Here is a 14,247-nt window from a genome sequence, read left to right as displayed (position 1 = left end):
TTAGGACTCCTGCATTTTGACTTTAACCCATCACATGAGGTCAGGTGTGAATTTTCCACTGGTTTGGTCATGTTGGTGCTCACAAAAGTTTGGGATTTGGGATTTCAGATTCTCAGATTTGGACTGCTAAACCCTCAGCATTCAAAGATAAACTGTGATATGATAAAGAGGTGTGATGTAAAACCTCAAGCAACCACTGCCTAACAAAGGCGTTAGAGCTAATAAGATAACAAAGATCTAAAATAGAATCATAAGGGCTGGGGATGTAGCTCAGTGGTTCCACCACCTGCTGCGCAAGCACAAGGACCTGAGTTCAATCCCCAGTACCAAAAATATAAAATAGAATAGAATCATAAGAAAAAAATCCAATTAATCTTTTAAAAAGACAAAAACAAAAGAAAAAATTAAAGAACAGAAGAAATAGGTAGAAAACAAACAGCAAGATGATAGGTTCAAGTCTATATTAAAATCACCTTAACATGGTTCACAGCAATTAAAAGGCAAATTACACAGAAATGTCGGTCTGCATCCTCTCTACCAGGCAGACGGCTCATGGGAGGAGATTCTGTGTCCTGGCTTCTCTGTGATCTGGAAGTGTCGCATAAAAGGTCCCTCAAAAGTACAGGGGGGTTGTCAGCCTCCTGACTTCCAATGCACCACTCTTTCTTCTACTCAACTATAACCTCCTTAATAAAACGTGACCCCAAAACTCCAGATGTGATCCTTCTACATAAAATACTTCTAATTAGCTCAGTCTTGTGTCATATAAACTTCTTCTCTCACTTCATAGTCTTCCCTTAATAAACAGTGGTTGGTAAAGAGCCAGTGATCAGCTGCATTTTCTATCTGCACACTGGAGCCACACTGACAAGGAAAAGGAAGACGTGCAGGGCCAGGCAGCCACTTGCCGTGACCACAGAGGCAGGAGGCTGAGCCTTCAGGAAGCCAGCCTGCCACTGCCACGGCTGGTGTGCTGACTCAAGACTTACCTCTTCTCCTCTTGACAAGCCCCAGTTTATGCTTTTTCTCTTGTGGCATTAAATTAGAATGCTTAGGGAGCCTGGTGGCACAAGCTTAAAATCCTAGCACTCTGGGAGGCTGAGGGAGAAGGATTGCAAGTTTGACCCAGGAAACTTAGCAAGACCTGGTTTCAGAAGACAAGAAAATAAAAAAAAGGCTGGAGATGTAGGTCAGTGCAAAAGCCCTGGGTTCGATCACTAGCACCACAGAAAGCAAAGAGAGAGAAGACAGACAGAAAGGAAGAAAGGAAGGAAGGACGGAGGGAGGGAGGGCAGAATGCAACTAGCCAGCTAGCTTGGGAGCGCAGTGCTAGAGCACCAATCCTCAGGGCTTCTCACCTTGTTTCGTAAGGGCTTCTCGGAGAGCTGGGGTTATCATCGCTCTTCCCTCGCTGCCATCACTTTTCCCTGTGTTCCCAAACAAACTAGTGTTTTCTTCCTGACGATCCTTTTCTCTCTGCATTAAAATAAGAAGCAAGAAACCCAGAACTGTTAATGTGCAATGAAAATAACACCCCAGCAATCGAGTGCACCTAGTATTACTACAAAGGACGCTGGCGAACCATGGCCTAAGGCCCATCCTCCACAAAGCGATCACATTTCTAGGTACACAATGAACATTTTTTTAAAAAACCAACATAATGAAACTCATAGGCCCAAAAAACATAAATCAACAATTCACTCTCTAGGGATCAAACATTTTTAACAATCTGAGCACAGACAGCTGCCTAACTTGGGCAAGTTACTTATTTTCTCTGAATTTTAATTTCTTTACCTGAAAAAAGGAACAAAATGAGAGTGTCTCTGGAGCAGGAATGTGTTGAAAGTTAAATAAAATTTATTCACCTGGCACAATAACACATGTTCCATAAATTCCAGGCACTGCTAGGAATTACTCCGGCAGGCACCAAACACAAGAGCAGTCTTCCCCAGAGCGGCCCACCTCAGACAGCCACCTTCTCAGACAAGCTACCCCCTCACCGCCACCCCCAGTGGCCCTTTTAGAAGTGGCTCAAACCAGTAATCCCAGCACTCCGGGAGGCTGAGGCAGACGAGATTGCAAGTTCAAGCCCAGCTGGGACAGCTCGGTGACTTGACAAGACCTTGTTTCTAAGTAAAATATAAAGATATAAATATAAATATAAAAAGAGCTGGGCATGTACCTCAATGAGAAGGTCCTGGGTTCAATTCATAGTTTAAAAAAAAAATCCCATGGGGAAATTTCTCTCCAGTGAAAGTAAAAGAGATCTTTAAGAAATCTGGATAATATAAAACTGCTTGTTTTAACTTTCGACTTTGGCACAGAATTTATCAGCACACTCAAAAACGGCCCCACCTTGCATGATGCTTGTCTTATAACTGCTCTATTTAGCTTCATTACAAGGTGATCCTCTTTCGCCCCTGCTGTGATCTCTTCCTCTCTTCCAATGTTTATGCTATCCCAACATCTTTAGGAAAGACGGCAGAGTATAGCATCATCACAACACCCACAGACTGTGTTATACAGGAGAGGAGACGCTCACCAAATCCTAAGAACTGCAGAGATGCAAACTATCGCCGCTTGGCAGGTGTCCCGCCACCAAGCCCTGCGGCCCTCAGAGCCTGCCTCCCTCCCTCCCTTGCCCAGTACTGGGGCTTGGATTCAGGGCCTTCACACTAAGCTACACCCAGTCCTTTATTTTTATCTTCATATTGAGACAAGGTCTCACTAAGTCAATAAATGGCCCGGGCTGGACTCAAACTACTTATCTCCTGCCTCAGCCTCCCAGAGTGCTGGGGTGACAGGCGTGCGCCACCACGCCTGGTTTGGTCCACTTCAATGTCCAACCATCCAGAAGGGAAGGGATGTATGAAAGGCAGCTGGGGAGCATGGCCACAGGCTGAGGGCTAATTCTGAGGTTGGGCCATATGCGATGGGACTTATCAGTCACGCTGACTGCCTCTGTGACAATTCCAAGCTCTCCCCACATGAAATGTAAGACAAGACTAAGAGTTTTAAAAATAGCACACGCACAGAATGTAAACCAATGAAATTTGGGATTAATTTCTCTAGCTTCTCTGTTAGTTTGGGGACTTTCTCTAAAATAAAGTCAATACAAAAGTGCTTTAGAGAGTCAAAGGCACCAAATGAGAAATGTAAACTCATATTAAGTTCTATCTGTCCTGAAAGGCAGCATTCCAAATTACCAAACATCATCCAAACACAAAGTGAATGAATAATTCACTTCTGGTAACAGTGCTTTTAACTACACGTGTCCAGATGAAACTGAAAAACTTTGTAAGCAGCAATAATTTGTTCTTATTGATTATAAAAATGATCAAACTAGTGCTATATATTTTATAAAAATAAAAAGCCTTCACCTTTTTGGTTTCTGATTTTAGTTTTCTGGCACTGGGGATTGAATCCAGGGCCTTCCCACTGAGCTACATCCCCAGCTTGTTTATAATTTTGGGGGGAGACAGGGTCTTTCCAAGTCACTAAGTTGCTCAAGCTGGGCTCCAACGTGCCATCCTCTTGCCTCAGCCTCCCAGAGTGCTGTGACTACAGACATGCACCACCATGTCAGTTATTTCATTAAAATGCTTTAAAATAGAAGAAATCCTTTGGCTTTGTTTAAAAAACAAAAGTCTGGGGCCCGAGATTTAGCTCAGTGGTTTCGCTGCCTGGTGCGCAAGCGCAAGGACCCAAGTTCGATCCCCGGTACCAAAAAAAAGTCTATTTCAGCCCTAAAAGCAAAGCTGTGAGCTTGAACACAAAGTCCTGTGGTGGAGTAAAGTGAACCCACCTTGAGCCCAGGGACCAGAGTGCCTGTGACATAACTGAGGAGCAAGTTACTGTCCCTCCTCTCCTAATCATACAAACGGCGGCAGAGCCTGGCCCAAGAGCTTCTGCCGCCACGAAACACTGCCAGTTCATTTGCTTACCACACGGGTCACATAAATCCCAAACTGGACCCAGCCCACGACAGCAGCCCTGACCACCGTGCCCAGAGCCCCACAAACACCCACTTGTGGGTCACGGAGAAAGCTCTGACGCCTGGGAAATGAACACGCTGTGAGGACGGCCACGCCACACCAGCCTGAGCCACCACTGGGGAAATGGGCTGGCAAGAAGTATGACTCAATCCCAGAGCCCCGAATGCAGGCCCCAGCACTGGTGAGTACCGCATCCGTCACTCCTCCTCTCCCTGCAGTCTGGCCTGTCTCCCTCAAGCATCAGGAACTAACTCCCTTTTGAAGGCAAAGTCAGCCCCAAGGAAGCTGGACCCACCATTCAAATTCAAATCTAATCTGCCTGTGCGGCCCTCCTGCACTATGGCGACCGACCGCTTGGGGCCGTGTGTCCATCCACAGCTGGCAAAGGCCAGAAGTAGATGAAGATCCCAGAGGCATGGAGCTGGGCTGGGTTCCCACCAGCGCTGCGCATTCCATTTCACGGGGTGACCGTGCCACACACCGCGTCCTCTCCGTCCCCTCCTCCATGGCCTTGGTTTCTCCTGAGGGGTGACAGCAACGTCAGACTAGGTGCTGTGCCTGTGTCCCTCCGCTACTTCCGCCCTTCCTGGTGGCCTTGACACAGAACTTGGGTCCTCTCCAAGCTGCCAATGGGAAGCCAAGGAGAAGAGCTTGGAAGATGACCATGAATAAGGGGAAAGTGCTCATCAACTGAATCTTCTGTAGCGGGAGGAAAACACTGGTAAAGATTCTTTAAACTATCGTAGAATACTGTGCTATCTAACAATTTAATCTCCACTATCCTCTCAGGAACCACAGTACTATCCCAAGTTTGCCAAGGACAAAAACAAGCCCAAAAAGGTGTTTTGCTACAGACTTTACAGTAAAAAGTCATCTGTAATCCTGGCTGAGGCAGGAGGATCACCAAGTTCAAAGCCAGCTTGGGCAACACAGCAAGATCCAGTCTCAAAATATAAAAATAAATAAAAACATACAAACAAACAAAAGTCTTCTTCATATATAAAGTTTTACTTTAGCCAAGACTCCTGCTACAATTTAATCCCATGTCCTCAAGTTCCTATTTAATAAATCCCCAGCCAACCACTCACTTCTCATAGTTCTATTTCAAAATGACCAATTTTCATCAAGACTCAAAGCTTTGTGCATGTACTAGGTTTTAAGGATGCTTTCTGAACTTGCACAAAAACAGTCTGACCAGGTGTGTCGAGAGCTTCACTCTGCCAGAGCGATTTTATTTTGGACATCTGACTTAAGGAAATAATTTCAGAACCCAGTGGTAAGTGCTCCTGGCTGCACAGTTAAAGGCAAAGCGTCATCTTTTGTTTCTGGGTGCAGTCCACACCCAACGCCTTAAAAATAGTCATGAGTAGCTTCATCTTATCCCACTATAGGACCAACGTACTTTATAATCAGGACTGGACATACTTTCCTAATTAAACAGCTGGTTAACTTGAAATGTTTCTCTGCTGGGTAATTATTAAGCATTTGCCATTTATTTCCAAAATGAACAATACTGATGTTGCTGTCTGCTCAACCAGAACATTCAGTAGGGAGAATTCAGCAACAGCTGCTTAGTGCAGAAAGAAAAAGTAGCAGCAGGCTTTACATTTACAAATCACAAAAACAGGGTAAAAGCTGTCAGGTTCTTTCTGATTCCTTAAATGCTCCTGGTTCCCTTCCAGAAGTCCCCTCTGCCCTGGAGGGCAGAAGAGGCCCATGACTAAAGGAGATGGGGTCCCAGCTTGAAGCCATCACTTAGCAGCTGCCTAAATGGGCACACTGCTCCCCTCCTGAAGGCTCAGTTAAAGCTTAACTGTGAGATGGCAAAACGGAAATGATAGCAACCCAGATATCAAAAGGTCTGGCAGACCGAGTGAGACCATTCCATGTGTGCAGTGACTTCTCCTGAAACTATATAGGCCTGGACCGGATCTATCCCTGTCCCCACACTGCCCAGAGCTTTCTATTCAAACTTCATTGCCTCCCCACGCCTGCAAGGAGGAACTAGACCTGCACCGCAGGCCAGAAGGCCCAGGATCCCGCCCCTGCCTCTTCCCGCGTTGCCTCTCCCAGTACCTGGCCCTCCCCGTGCTCCCTCCCTACCCCCCACATCTACACCTGCCTCCAGCTCCCCAGTGTCCCAAACTTTAATCCTCCACTTCCGAAACAACTCTCTTTCAGACTCTCCTTCAATTCTCCACAGCCCTGGCATTACTGTCTCAGACATTCCCAGGCGGGGGGGGGGGGGGGGGGACACAATACCAAGTGGTGCTCCAGGCACAGATCTACCCACCTGAAGACATTTTCTTATATAACAGCACCCAGTTGTCAAACACATGCTATGTGGACAGGTTCTTGTATTTAATCCTCACAACAGCTTTGTAAGGCAGACACTGCTATCGCCCACATTGCCAATGAGAAAGAAAAAGCGCGGAGGTGTGGGGTGACTTGCCCAGAGACACAAGCTGAGACAGGAGGACCTGTGGAGGTTCGTGTTGTTCAGAGCCCCTACACTGAGTGCTCCAGCCTAGCTATCCGGCCCAAGCTCCTAAGCAGGGGGCAGGCTGCCTCCCTCTATGGTAACAAGCGAGACACTTCGACTCGATATGGCGTGACTACGCAGAAGGCAGTTTGAGAACACCTGTGAACTGGCCCCAAAGAAAATGGAAAAAAAAAAAGACAAAACTGAAGGAGAAAAAGAAAAGCCAAACAGTAAAACCTTCCATCATGAGCCAAGTATGGCATCACACCTGTAATCCTAGCACTCTGGAGGCTGAAGCAGGAGGACTGCAAGTTTGAGCCCAGCTTGTGCAATTTAGCAACTTAGTGAGACCCCATCTCCAAAAGCAAAGAATATAGGTGGGGGGTATAGTTTAGTGTGAGGCCCTGGGTTCAGTCCCTAGCACTGCACCCAAAAAAAAAAAAAAAAAAACACTTCCACCATAAAGTTTAGTATACTATATCAAATATGAAATGAAAATACACATATTTGAAAATTCTGCTGCAATCTAACGATGATGAAAAAGCAAAACTGGTAGCTTATTTTCATGCCCTACTAAAGTTAGAAAAACACCACTTATCTGCCTCTAGATCTGAGGATTTTTATGAGAGATTTTTATTAGGAAGCTGAAATGTTATAAAGTGGCTGCTCAAAGCTCATGAAGTCCAAAATCATTTGATTTCAAAAAAGACTTGGATGGCCAAAATTTTCATTAGTGCTTTCTCTAGTGCCCTCTAATGGCCATGCAATGAAAAAGCAAAGAAAAAAATGTACCGGGGAGTTACCCCAAACTGCTCACTGCAGACACAGTAACACTGTCTAAGCAAGTCAGCTACTTCATGCACCACTCTAACACATGTTCATCAATGAGAATTACAGTGCTTCCATTTACCACTAAGAGCCATAAAATTACACTCGTTCTGACACAGTTTTATCAGTTGTTTTTTTTAAAAAAGTACCCAGGCCTGGTGGCACACACTTTTAATCCCAGCACTCGGGAGGCTAAGGCAGGAGCATCACTGCAAGTTCAAGGCCAGCCTCAACTACATAGTAAGACCGTGTCTCAAAAAAGCAAACCGGAAACCTAAGAAAATATTCGTGCTTTTAAAAAGTAAAAAAGGTCTCAGACAAAAACTAATTATAACATCTGAGAACTGACTAAATGACCAATTCTACTGCCCAGGCAAACTGACTTTCATCCCCATGTCTGTCAGGCTTTTTGAAATCACAAAACATTTTCACACAACAACCCTTCCAAGGCACGCAGAAGCTCAGTCCGGGTTCTGAGACAAGGGGCTGAAGGCTGGGAAAGCTAAGTCATCTTCTTGGAGAACACCCAGTTACAAACTGGCTGCCAGACCTTGGATTCACTTCCCACATCCTCATCTTTCTTTTGATAAGGTTTTTTCTTTTTTCTTTTTTTTTTTTTTAAGAGGAGGTCTCAGGGGGAAGGGAAGAAAGGAAAGGAAAAATTATGAGAAAGAAAAAAAAAATGGAAACGAAATCTATGTAAATAGGGAAGGGTGGTGAGGGTGAAGGGCACATAGGTAATGGGGAAAAAAATAAGAACTAAGATACATCATGTTCAGGTACAAATACCCAGTGATAAATGTAAATGTACTGTATACCTAAAATGTACCAATTAATATATAAATTTAAAAAAAAAAAAATAGGAGGTCTTGCTCTGTTGCCCAGGCTGATCTCAAACTCCTGGGTCAAGCAATCCTCCTGCTTCAGCTTCCCCAGTGCTAGGACTTGTCATTCTTAACAGCTCCTCTTCCTTAAGGCCAGGTTTTACTACTGGTGATTATGCTACATTTGATTGCTTGGTGTATGTGGGAATCATGTAAGCTCTCAATTTATCAACACTGTTCCCTCTGTAAGTAGTAAGTAATTCGGGGCTTAGGGTATTCATCCACTTATTTTTATATGGAACTTTTTTTTTTTTGGTACTGGGGATCGAACTTGGGTCCTTGCGCTTGCGCAGCTGAGCTAAATCCCTGGCCCATCCACTTTTGTCATCTCTAAGTGGTTTACTTCCTGGGATGATAATTTGAGACACTACATGTATTTACATCTACTCTCCTAGACACTTCACCCAAACCCCTGCTTAAATCAGTTATGACCTTAGGGACTACAACACACCTTCTGTGTCTACCACCTGGAGACACTCTTCCCTATGCCTCCGCTGAGAGCTGTACAAGGACCAGTGTTTTCATTTTATTCTTGCCGCTCTACAAAGCAGTTGTGGAAGTCTGCTTTCGTGTCTTTCATTGCACTGTTGCGGCTCATGCCACATTCAGAATCAATTCAAAACATTTCCCTGTCGTGGTCACATTGACTTTGAAGAGCTGGAAGTCGAATGGGGCCAGATCCGGTGAGTACGGTGGATGAGCACACAGCCTGCCTTCCCACTGGGCGGCACTCACCAAATTTTCAACCACACTTGGTAAAAACACTTGCGAGAAAGGACTTCCAGAACTGCTTCAGAAAGTGGGAAGAATGATAGGTAAGTGTGCTCAAAGTGAGGGAGAATATTTTGAGGGAGATTAATGGCAATCTATCTTTTGCTGTACTAAATTTATTTTAATATTCACTGTACATGCTGTTCAAGTCCACTTTGATATCTTTCAGGAATATATTAAAGTTCGCCAATATAGGTTTAGGACATTTCTTTTTGAATTGATCCTTATATAATTAGTATCTTATGTGGCTCTTGTAATATGAGGTCATTTATTCCAGCCAGATGGAAACTGGCTATTATTCATGGAATTTTCTTTTTTTTTTTTTTTTTTTGGTACCGGGGATCGAAACTGGCTCTTATTTAGAAACAAAAAGGCGACTGAGTTTTCACCTTACTATATCCTGCCATTTGCTGAATTCTTCCCTTTGAATTTGTGTTTTTACCATTGATTTTCCCAGATTTTCGAAGTTTTACTTCATTCTTATTCCAAGGCTCATCATGGACTTGATATCATTTTCAGTTTAGGGAGTTTTCATTTTCCAAAACTTATATTTGCATTGAGACTTTAAATTTTTTGGTTTTTTTTTTTGGTACCGGGGATTGAACTTGGGTCCTTGTGCCTGCGCAGCAGGCAGCAAAACCATGAGCTAAATGCCCAGCCTGAAACTTTAAATTTTAATATTACATATTAATTCAATTTCAGGTCATTGGCATCAATCCTACTACACTGTACATTCACAGAACCCACACCAATACCTCCCAGTCTTCCAGGCCATGCCCGGCCCTAACACGGCCCTAACACGGCTCATCTACATAAAGAGGAGGCAAACTGAAACCAGAATCACTTGGAATCTCCATGAAAATTAACCCTACCGTGCATCATCACCCGCAGCCCAGGGTGAAATCTCAGTAGCCATCTACCCTGTCTGTGGCCTAAAGTCTGCTTATTCTCCTAGGAGTCTCTTTGCACAGAGCTGAGAGGGAAGAATTTCATGACGCTCAGGTAAATATGGCAAAAAAAAAAAAGAGGAAAATTAGAAAACTTTCAGGACAGACAGAAGCTAGAGAAATTAAACCTACTGTGAGCTCAGACGGACTCCCCCATAAGAGAATTCTAAATGTCACCCGCTGTGGATTTCCCCAACAGTGGTACCTTTTCCTTCTTCATGTGATTCATAATTTCGCCAAGATCCTCGACATCGACAACAGAATTCAGGCTCAAGTGCTCATCAGGCCCCGACCCCTCCTCACTGGAGCTCTCACAGGGCTCTTCCTCCTGCAGAGAGATGCTTCAGAACAACACTGTTCGAGGGACCGAGGTACATTCTCTCACACCCCCTCCCACAACGAGTTTGTTGCTTTTCAATGTTTAACTTAGAGCCAAACACGGTTATGCATGCTATCTGAGGAACAGAGCCTAAGACTCCAACTTCCACCACACCTATAATCCCAGCGCTCTGGGAGGCTGAAGCAGGAGGACTGCAAGTTCAACCCCAACCTGAGCAACTTAGAGACTGAGTGAGACTCTGACTCAAGACAGCAACATAAAACAAAAAGGCCCTGGGTGGATCCCCAGTACCCCCCCACACCAACCAAAACAAATAATTTTAATAAAAATAATTATCATTTTAATTTTAAAAAAACACCATCTTGGATCTTTGGCATCTTAGGCCTCTGCCATCAGACTACTGTAAGAGGGCATCAGAGTGAGAGTAGCTAACACCTCGCCTGCCTAGGGTGTGTGAAGAAGACATGCACAGGTCAGAAACAGAAGAAACAGTGGGCTGAGGGTGCAGCTCCATGGCATAGCATTTGTCTAGCATGTGTCCGGCCCTGGGTTTGATCCCCAGCAACAGAGGGCTAGAGGGAGGAAGGGAAGGAGGCTGAGGCAGGAGGATGGCCATGAGTTCTAGGCCAGCCTGGGTTGCATAGGAAGTTCAGGCCACCCTGAACTACGTAGTGAGACTCTGTCTCCAAAAGCAAAAAAATGTTAGTGGGTTATTTCTTCTAGTCCCGTGTTTCCCGGCCAAACTGTAGGCTCTCCTGATAACACTCATTTTCTTACAGTTGTGATAAAAGTCGCTATTGCCCGTGAGGCCTGTGCTCCTACCTCACTTCCAATACATTTCAGAATCTGAGACCCAGAAGAGATGTCAAGGGTCACCCAGTGTCCTATCTTATCCTAGACCAGGGATCAGTGAACCTCGTCTGTAAAGGGCCAAACAGTAGACTGGGCGTGATGGCAAGGCCTGTACTCTCAGCTACGTAGAGGGCTGAGGCAGGAGGATCACGTTTAAGACCACCCTGAGCGACTTAACAAAACCCTGTCTCAAAATTTAAGAAAATAAAAAAGAATGGGGATGTAGCTCAGTACTCCGTGTTCAATCTATAGTACTGAAAAAAACACACACAAAAAAAATTTTAGAAAAAAATTTTTAAAGGGATCAAGCAGTAAATAATTCCAACCTGGGAGGATATATAATCTCTGTCTGAAACAGGCAGCATGGTCACTCTTAACATAAAAGCAGCTGTGTCAAGATATAAATGAGTGAACATGGCTATGTTGCCCAAATCGTCATTTAAAACAATAGGCAGCAGGCTGGATTTGCCAAGTGAGTTGGTTTACTGAAAGTCCTGACTTTCCTCTATAACTTCTCCTAGAACCTCAGGGTCCTGGCAGAAACTATCACAACAGGGATTTACTGGCTCTCAGAGGAACCAATCTCATCTTCACATAAATGTGGTCACGGCTGCTGCTAACTTGCCTCCGAGACTTTGGGAAGGCTTAAAAGTTCTCTTCAATGAACATTAAGTACAATTCATGGTAGGCATTAGGGCTAAAAAATTAATGTGACACGGGCCAGGGATTTAGCTCAGTGGTTCCGTCACCTGCCTCGAAAGTGGAAGGACCTGAGTTCGAGCCCCGGTACCAAAAAAATAAAAAATAAATCAAAAATTAATGTGACACGTTCCCTACTCCTCAGAAAGACTCCAGTCCAGCAAAAGTAACACACGGAAACGGAAATTGTACATTGGTAATGCAGTCCCAAAAAGGACTGCAGTAGCTCAGCTCAGAATACACCAGAGACGCCGAGATGACACTGAGCCAAGTGTGAAGAATAAGTCAGCGGGCCTGGCTGGGAAGACAGGTGTCTCCCTTACAGGCAAAGGGGCAGGAGGCACACAGCAATTGTGACCCTTCAGAACTACCTCAGAAACAACAGGGGCAGAAGGTGTGGGCCAGGCCACAGGGTCTCACTGTCCAGGATGTGAGGGTCGGAAGCTGCTAAGTGGTCAAGAGAAAGGCAGCAGAGATCTACTTCCGGGGAAGGTGGAGAAGAGGAGACAAGACTGCAGATGGGGACTGCCGTGAGCAACTTTCTGCGATGCTCTAGGGAGACAAGATTCTGGCCCAAGCCGAAAAAGAATGGCAGAGCAGAAGACTGTGTGTTCCAAGTCACTTGTCATTCAACGAAGATTTCAGCACTAAGGAGGCCAGCGTGGCTAGAGCTTGGTGAGGAAGAGACCGGACAGCAGGGCGAGGGCGGAGAAATGCATGAGTCAGACTGGATGCTAAGAAATGTGGCTTCTACGAAAGCAGCATGGGGAGACCATGTCAGGCTTCTGACTTGTGATTTTACAGCCACTCTGAATGTTGGGATGAGAACAGAGGCAAAGAGGACCACAGGACAGACCAGATGCAAAGCTGCTACAGTAATCGCTTCCAGAAACATAGCTTGGACTTACAGGTGGGCAGTGGAGAGGAGAGGAATGGAGGGATGTAGACTATGTCTACTAGGCATCCTCCTTGGAAGACAGATAACCAATCAGCCTTACTGAGGAATTATGCGCAGGAATAAGAAAAAGGAATAAACAGGGCCAGGGATTGGCTCAATGGTGCCGCCACCTGCCTCAGAAACACAAGGTCCCAAGTTCGATCCCACATACCAAAAACAAAAAAGGAATAATAAAAAAAAAGGAATAAATCAAGCAAAAGGCTTCCTTTTAAGCCTTTTAAGCTTCCTTTTAAGCAAATGAGATGGAGATATTGTCTACTGAGAGGGGAAACACCAGGAACAAACACACTGGGAGAGTGGAAATAAAAAGTGCTGTTTGGGATTCGTGATGTCTTAGATACACAAATACAAATTGTAAAGAGGAAATGGCACAATGAAGATAGAAGTCAGCTGAGCATGGTGGTGCACGCCTGTAATCCCAGCAATACAGGAGGCTGAGCCGAGAAGATCAAAAGTTCAAACCCAGCCTGGGTAACTTAAGGATTTAGCGAGACCTGTCTTAAAATAGGGCTGGGGATGTCACTCAGTGTTCTGTCCCCACACCAGGAAGAAAAAGAGTTAACTGACTTCTGTTACCATTCATGTGGGAAGTTACACACCTTGGACAACTGTCCTATGCAAAACTCAAGTGAACAATATTTTAAAAACTCATTTCAAATGCATCCCTGAGCTGGCAAAAATACATGGAATCCAAAGAGACTGAACATGAACCAAGAAGGGAATCCCAGGCGATGAGAGACAGAGCTGGCAATCAGCTGAACTCTGGGGACACTTTCCTGACAGCTCCTAGGGTCACGGAGAAGAGGGATAAGGACTTGCTACAAGGAGCAGAGGCCAAGGGAAGTTGGGACGCAAAGCTGCCCTCATCAGGCCGCAGCCTTCAGATAAAAAGAAAAAAAGCACAAAACCAAATCTTGCAGGGAGAAGAATCTCATTTCCAGAGTTAATCATTATAACATTCAAGTTTTCCACTCTTCAACCAAGAAAACATGAAATATGTGCCAAAACCAAAAGTACAGGGAGGAAATTATAAAGATCAGAGGAGAAATCAATGCAATGGAGACTAAGAGAACGATACAAAAAATTAATGAAGCCAAGAGTTGGTGCTTCAAAAGAATAAATGAAATTGACAAACCCTTAGCCAACCTTATCAGAAGAAGGAAAGAAAAGGCCCAAATCCATGCTTTTAGCAATGAAAAGGGTGAGATTATAACAGAAATCCAGAGGATCATCAATACCTACTTCGAGAACCTATACGCCAATAAGATGGAAAACACAGAAGAAATGGACAGATACCTAGATAACTATGAATTACCAAAGTTGAACAAAGAAGACCTAAAAATTCTAAACAACTCAATATCTATCAATGAAATTGAAAATGTAATTAAAAACTTACCAACAAAGAAAAGCCCAGGTCCTGATGGCTTCACTGCTGAATTCTACAAGACATTTAGAGAGGAACTGCTGCCACTACTCTTTAAACTCTTCAAT

The 14,247-nt window shown here is 44.5% G+C and overlaps 1 protein-coding gene across 4 annotated transcripts in view; it reads right to left on the bottom strand.

Annotated features, from left to right (window-relative positions):
- The window catches only part of LOC101713541 (S-adenosyl-L-methionine-dependent tRNA 4-demethylwyosine synthase TYW1), a 195,536-nt gene that overhangs the window by 160,281 nt on the left and 21,008 nt on the right, over positions 1 to 14,247 (bottom strand). For all 4 annotated transcript variants that reach the window (XM_087195741.1, XM_087195739.1, XM_087195742.1 and 1 more), the window contains 2 exons: positions 10,113 to 10,235; positions 1,359 to 1,476 (listed from right to left, as the gene is read on the bottom strand). In XM_087195741.1, the coding sequence (XP_087051867.1) occupies positions 1,359 to 1,476; positions 10,113 to 10,235 (241 nt within the window). The remainder of the gene's footprint in view (positions 1 to 1,358; positions 1,477 to 10,112; positions 10,236 to 14,247) is intronic.

The sequence above is a fragment of the Heterocephalus glaber genome, unplaced genomic scaffold (assembly GCF_053883595.1).
Source record: "Heterocephalus glaber isolate CG9 unplaced genomic scaffold, H.glaber_assembly_v1.0 deba00001610, whole genome shotgun sequence".
In the NCBI taxonomy this organism is placed as follows: Eukaryota; Metazoa; Chordata; class Mammalia; order Rodentia; family Bathyergidae; genus Heterocephalus; species Heterocephalus glaber.
This window is presented reverse-complemented; position numbering and strand designations above follow the sequence as displayed.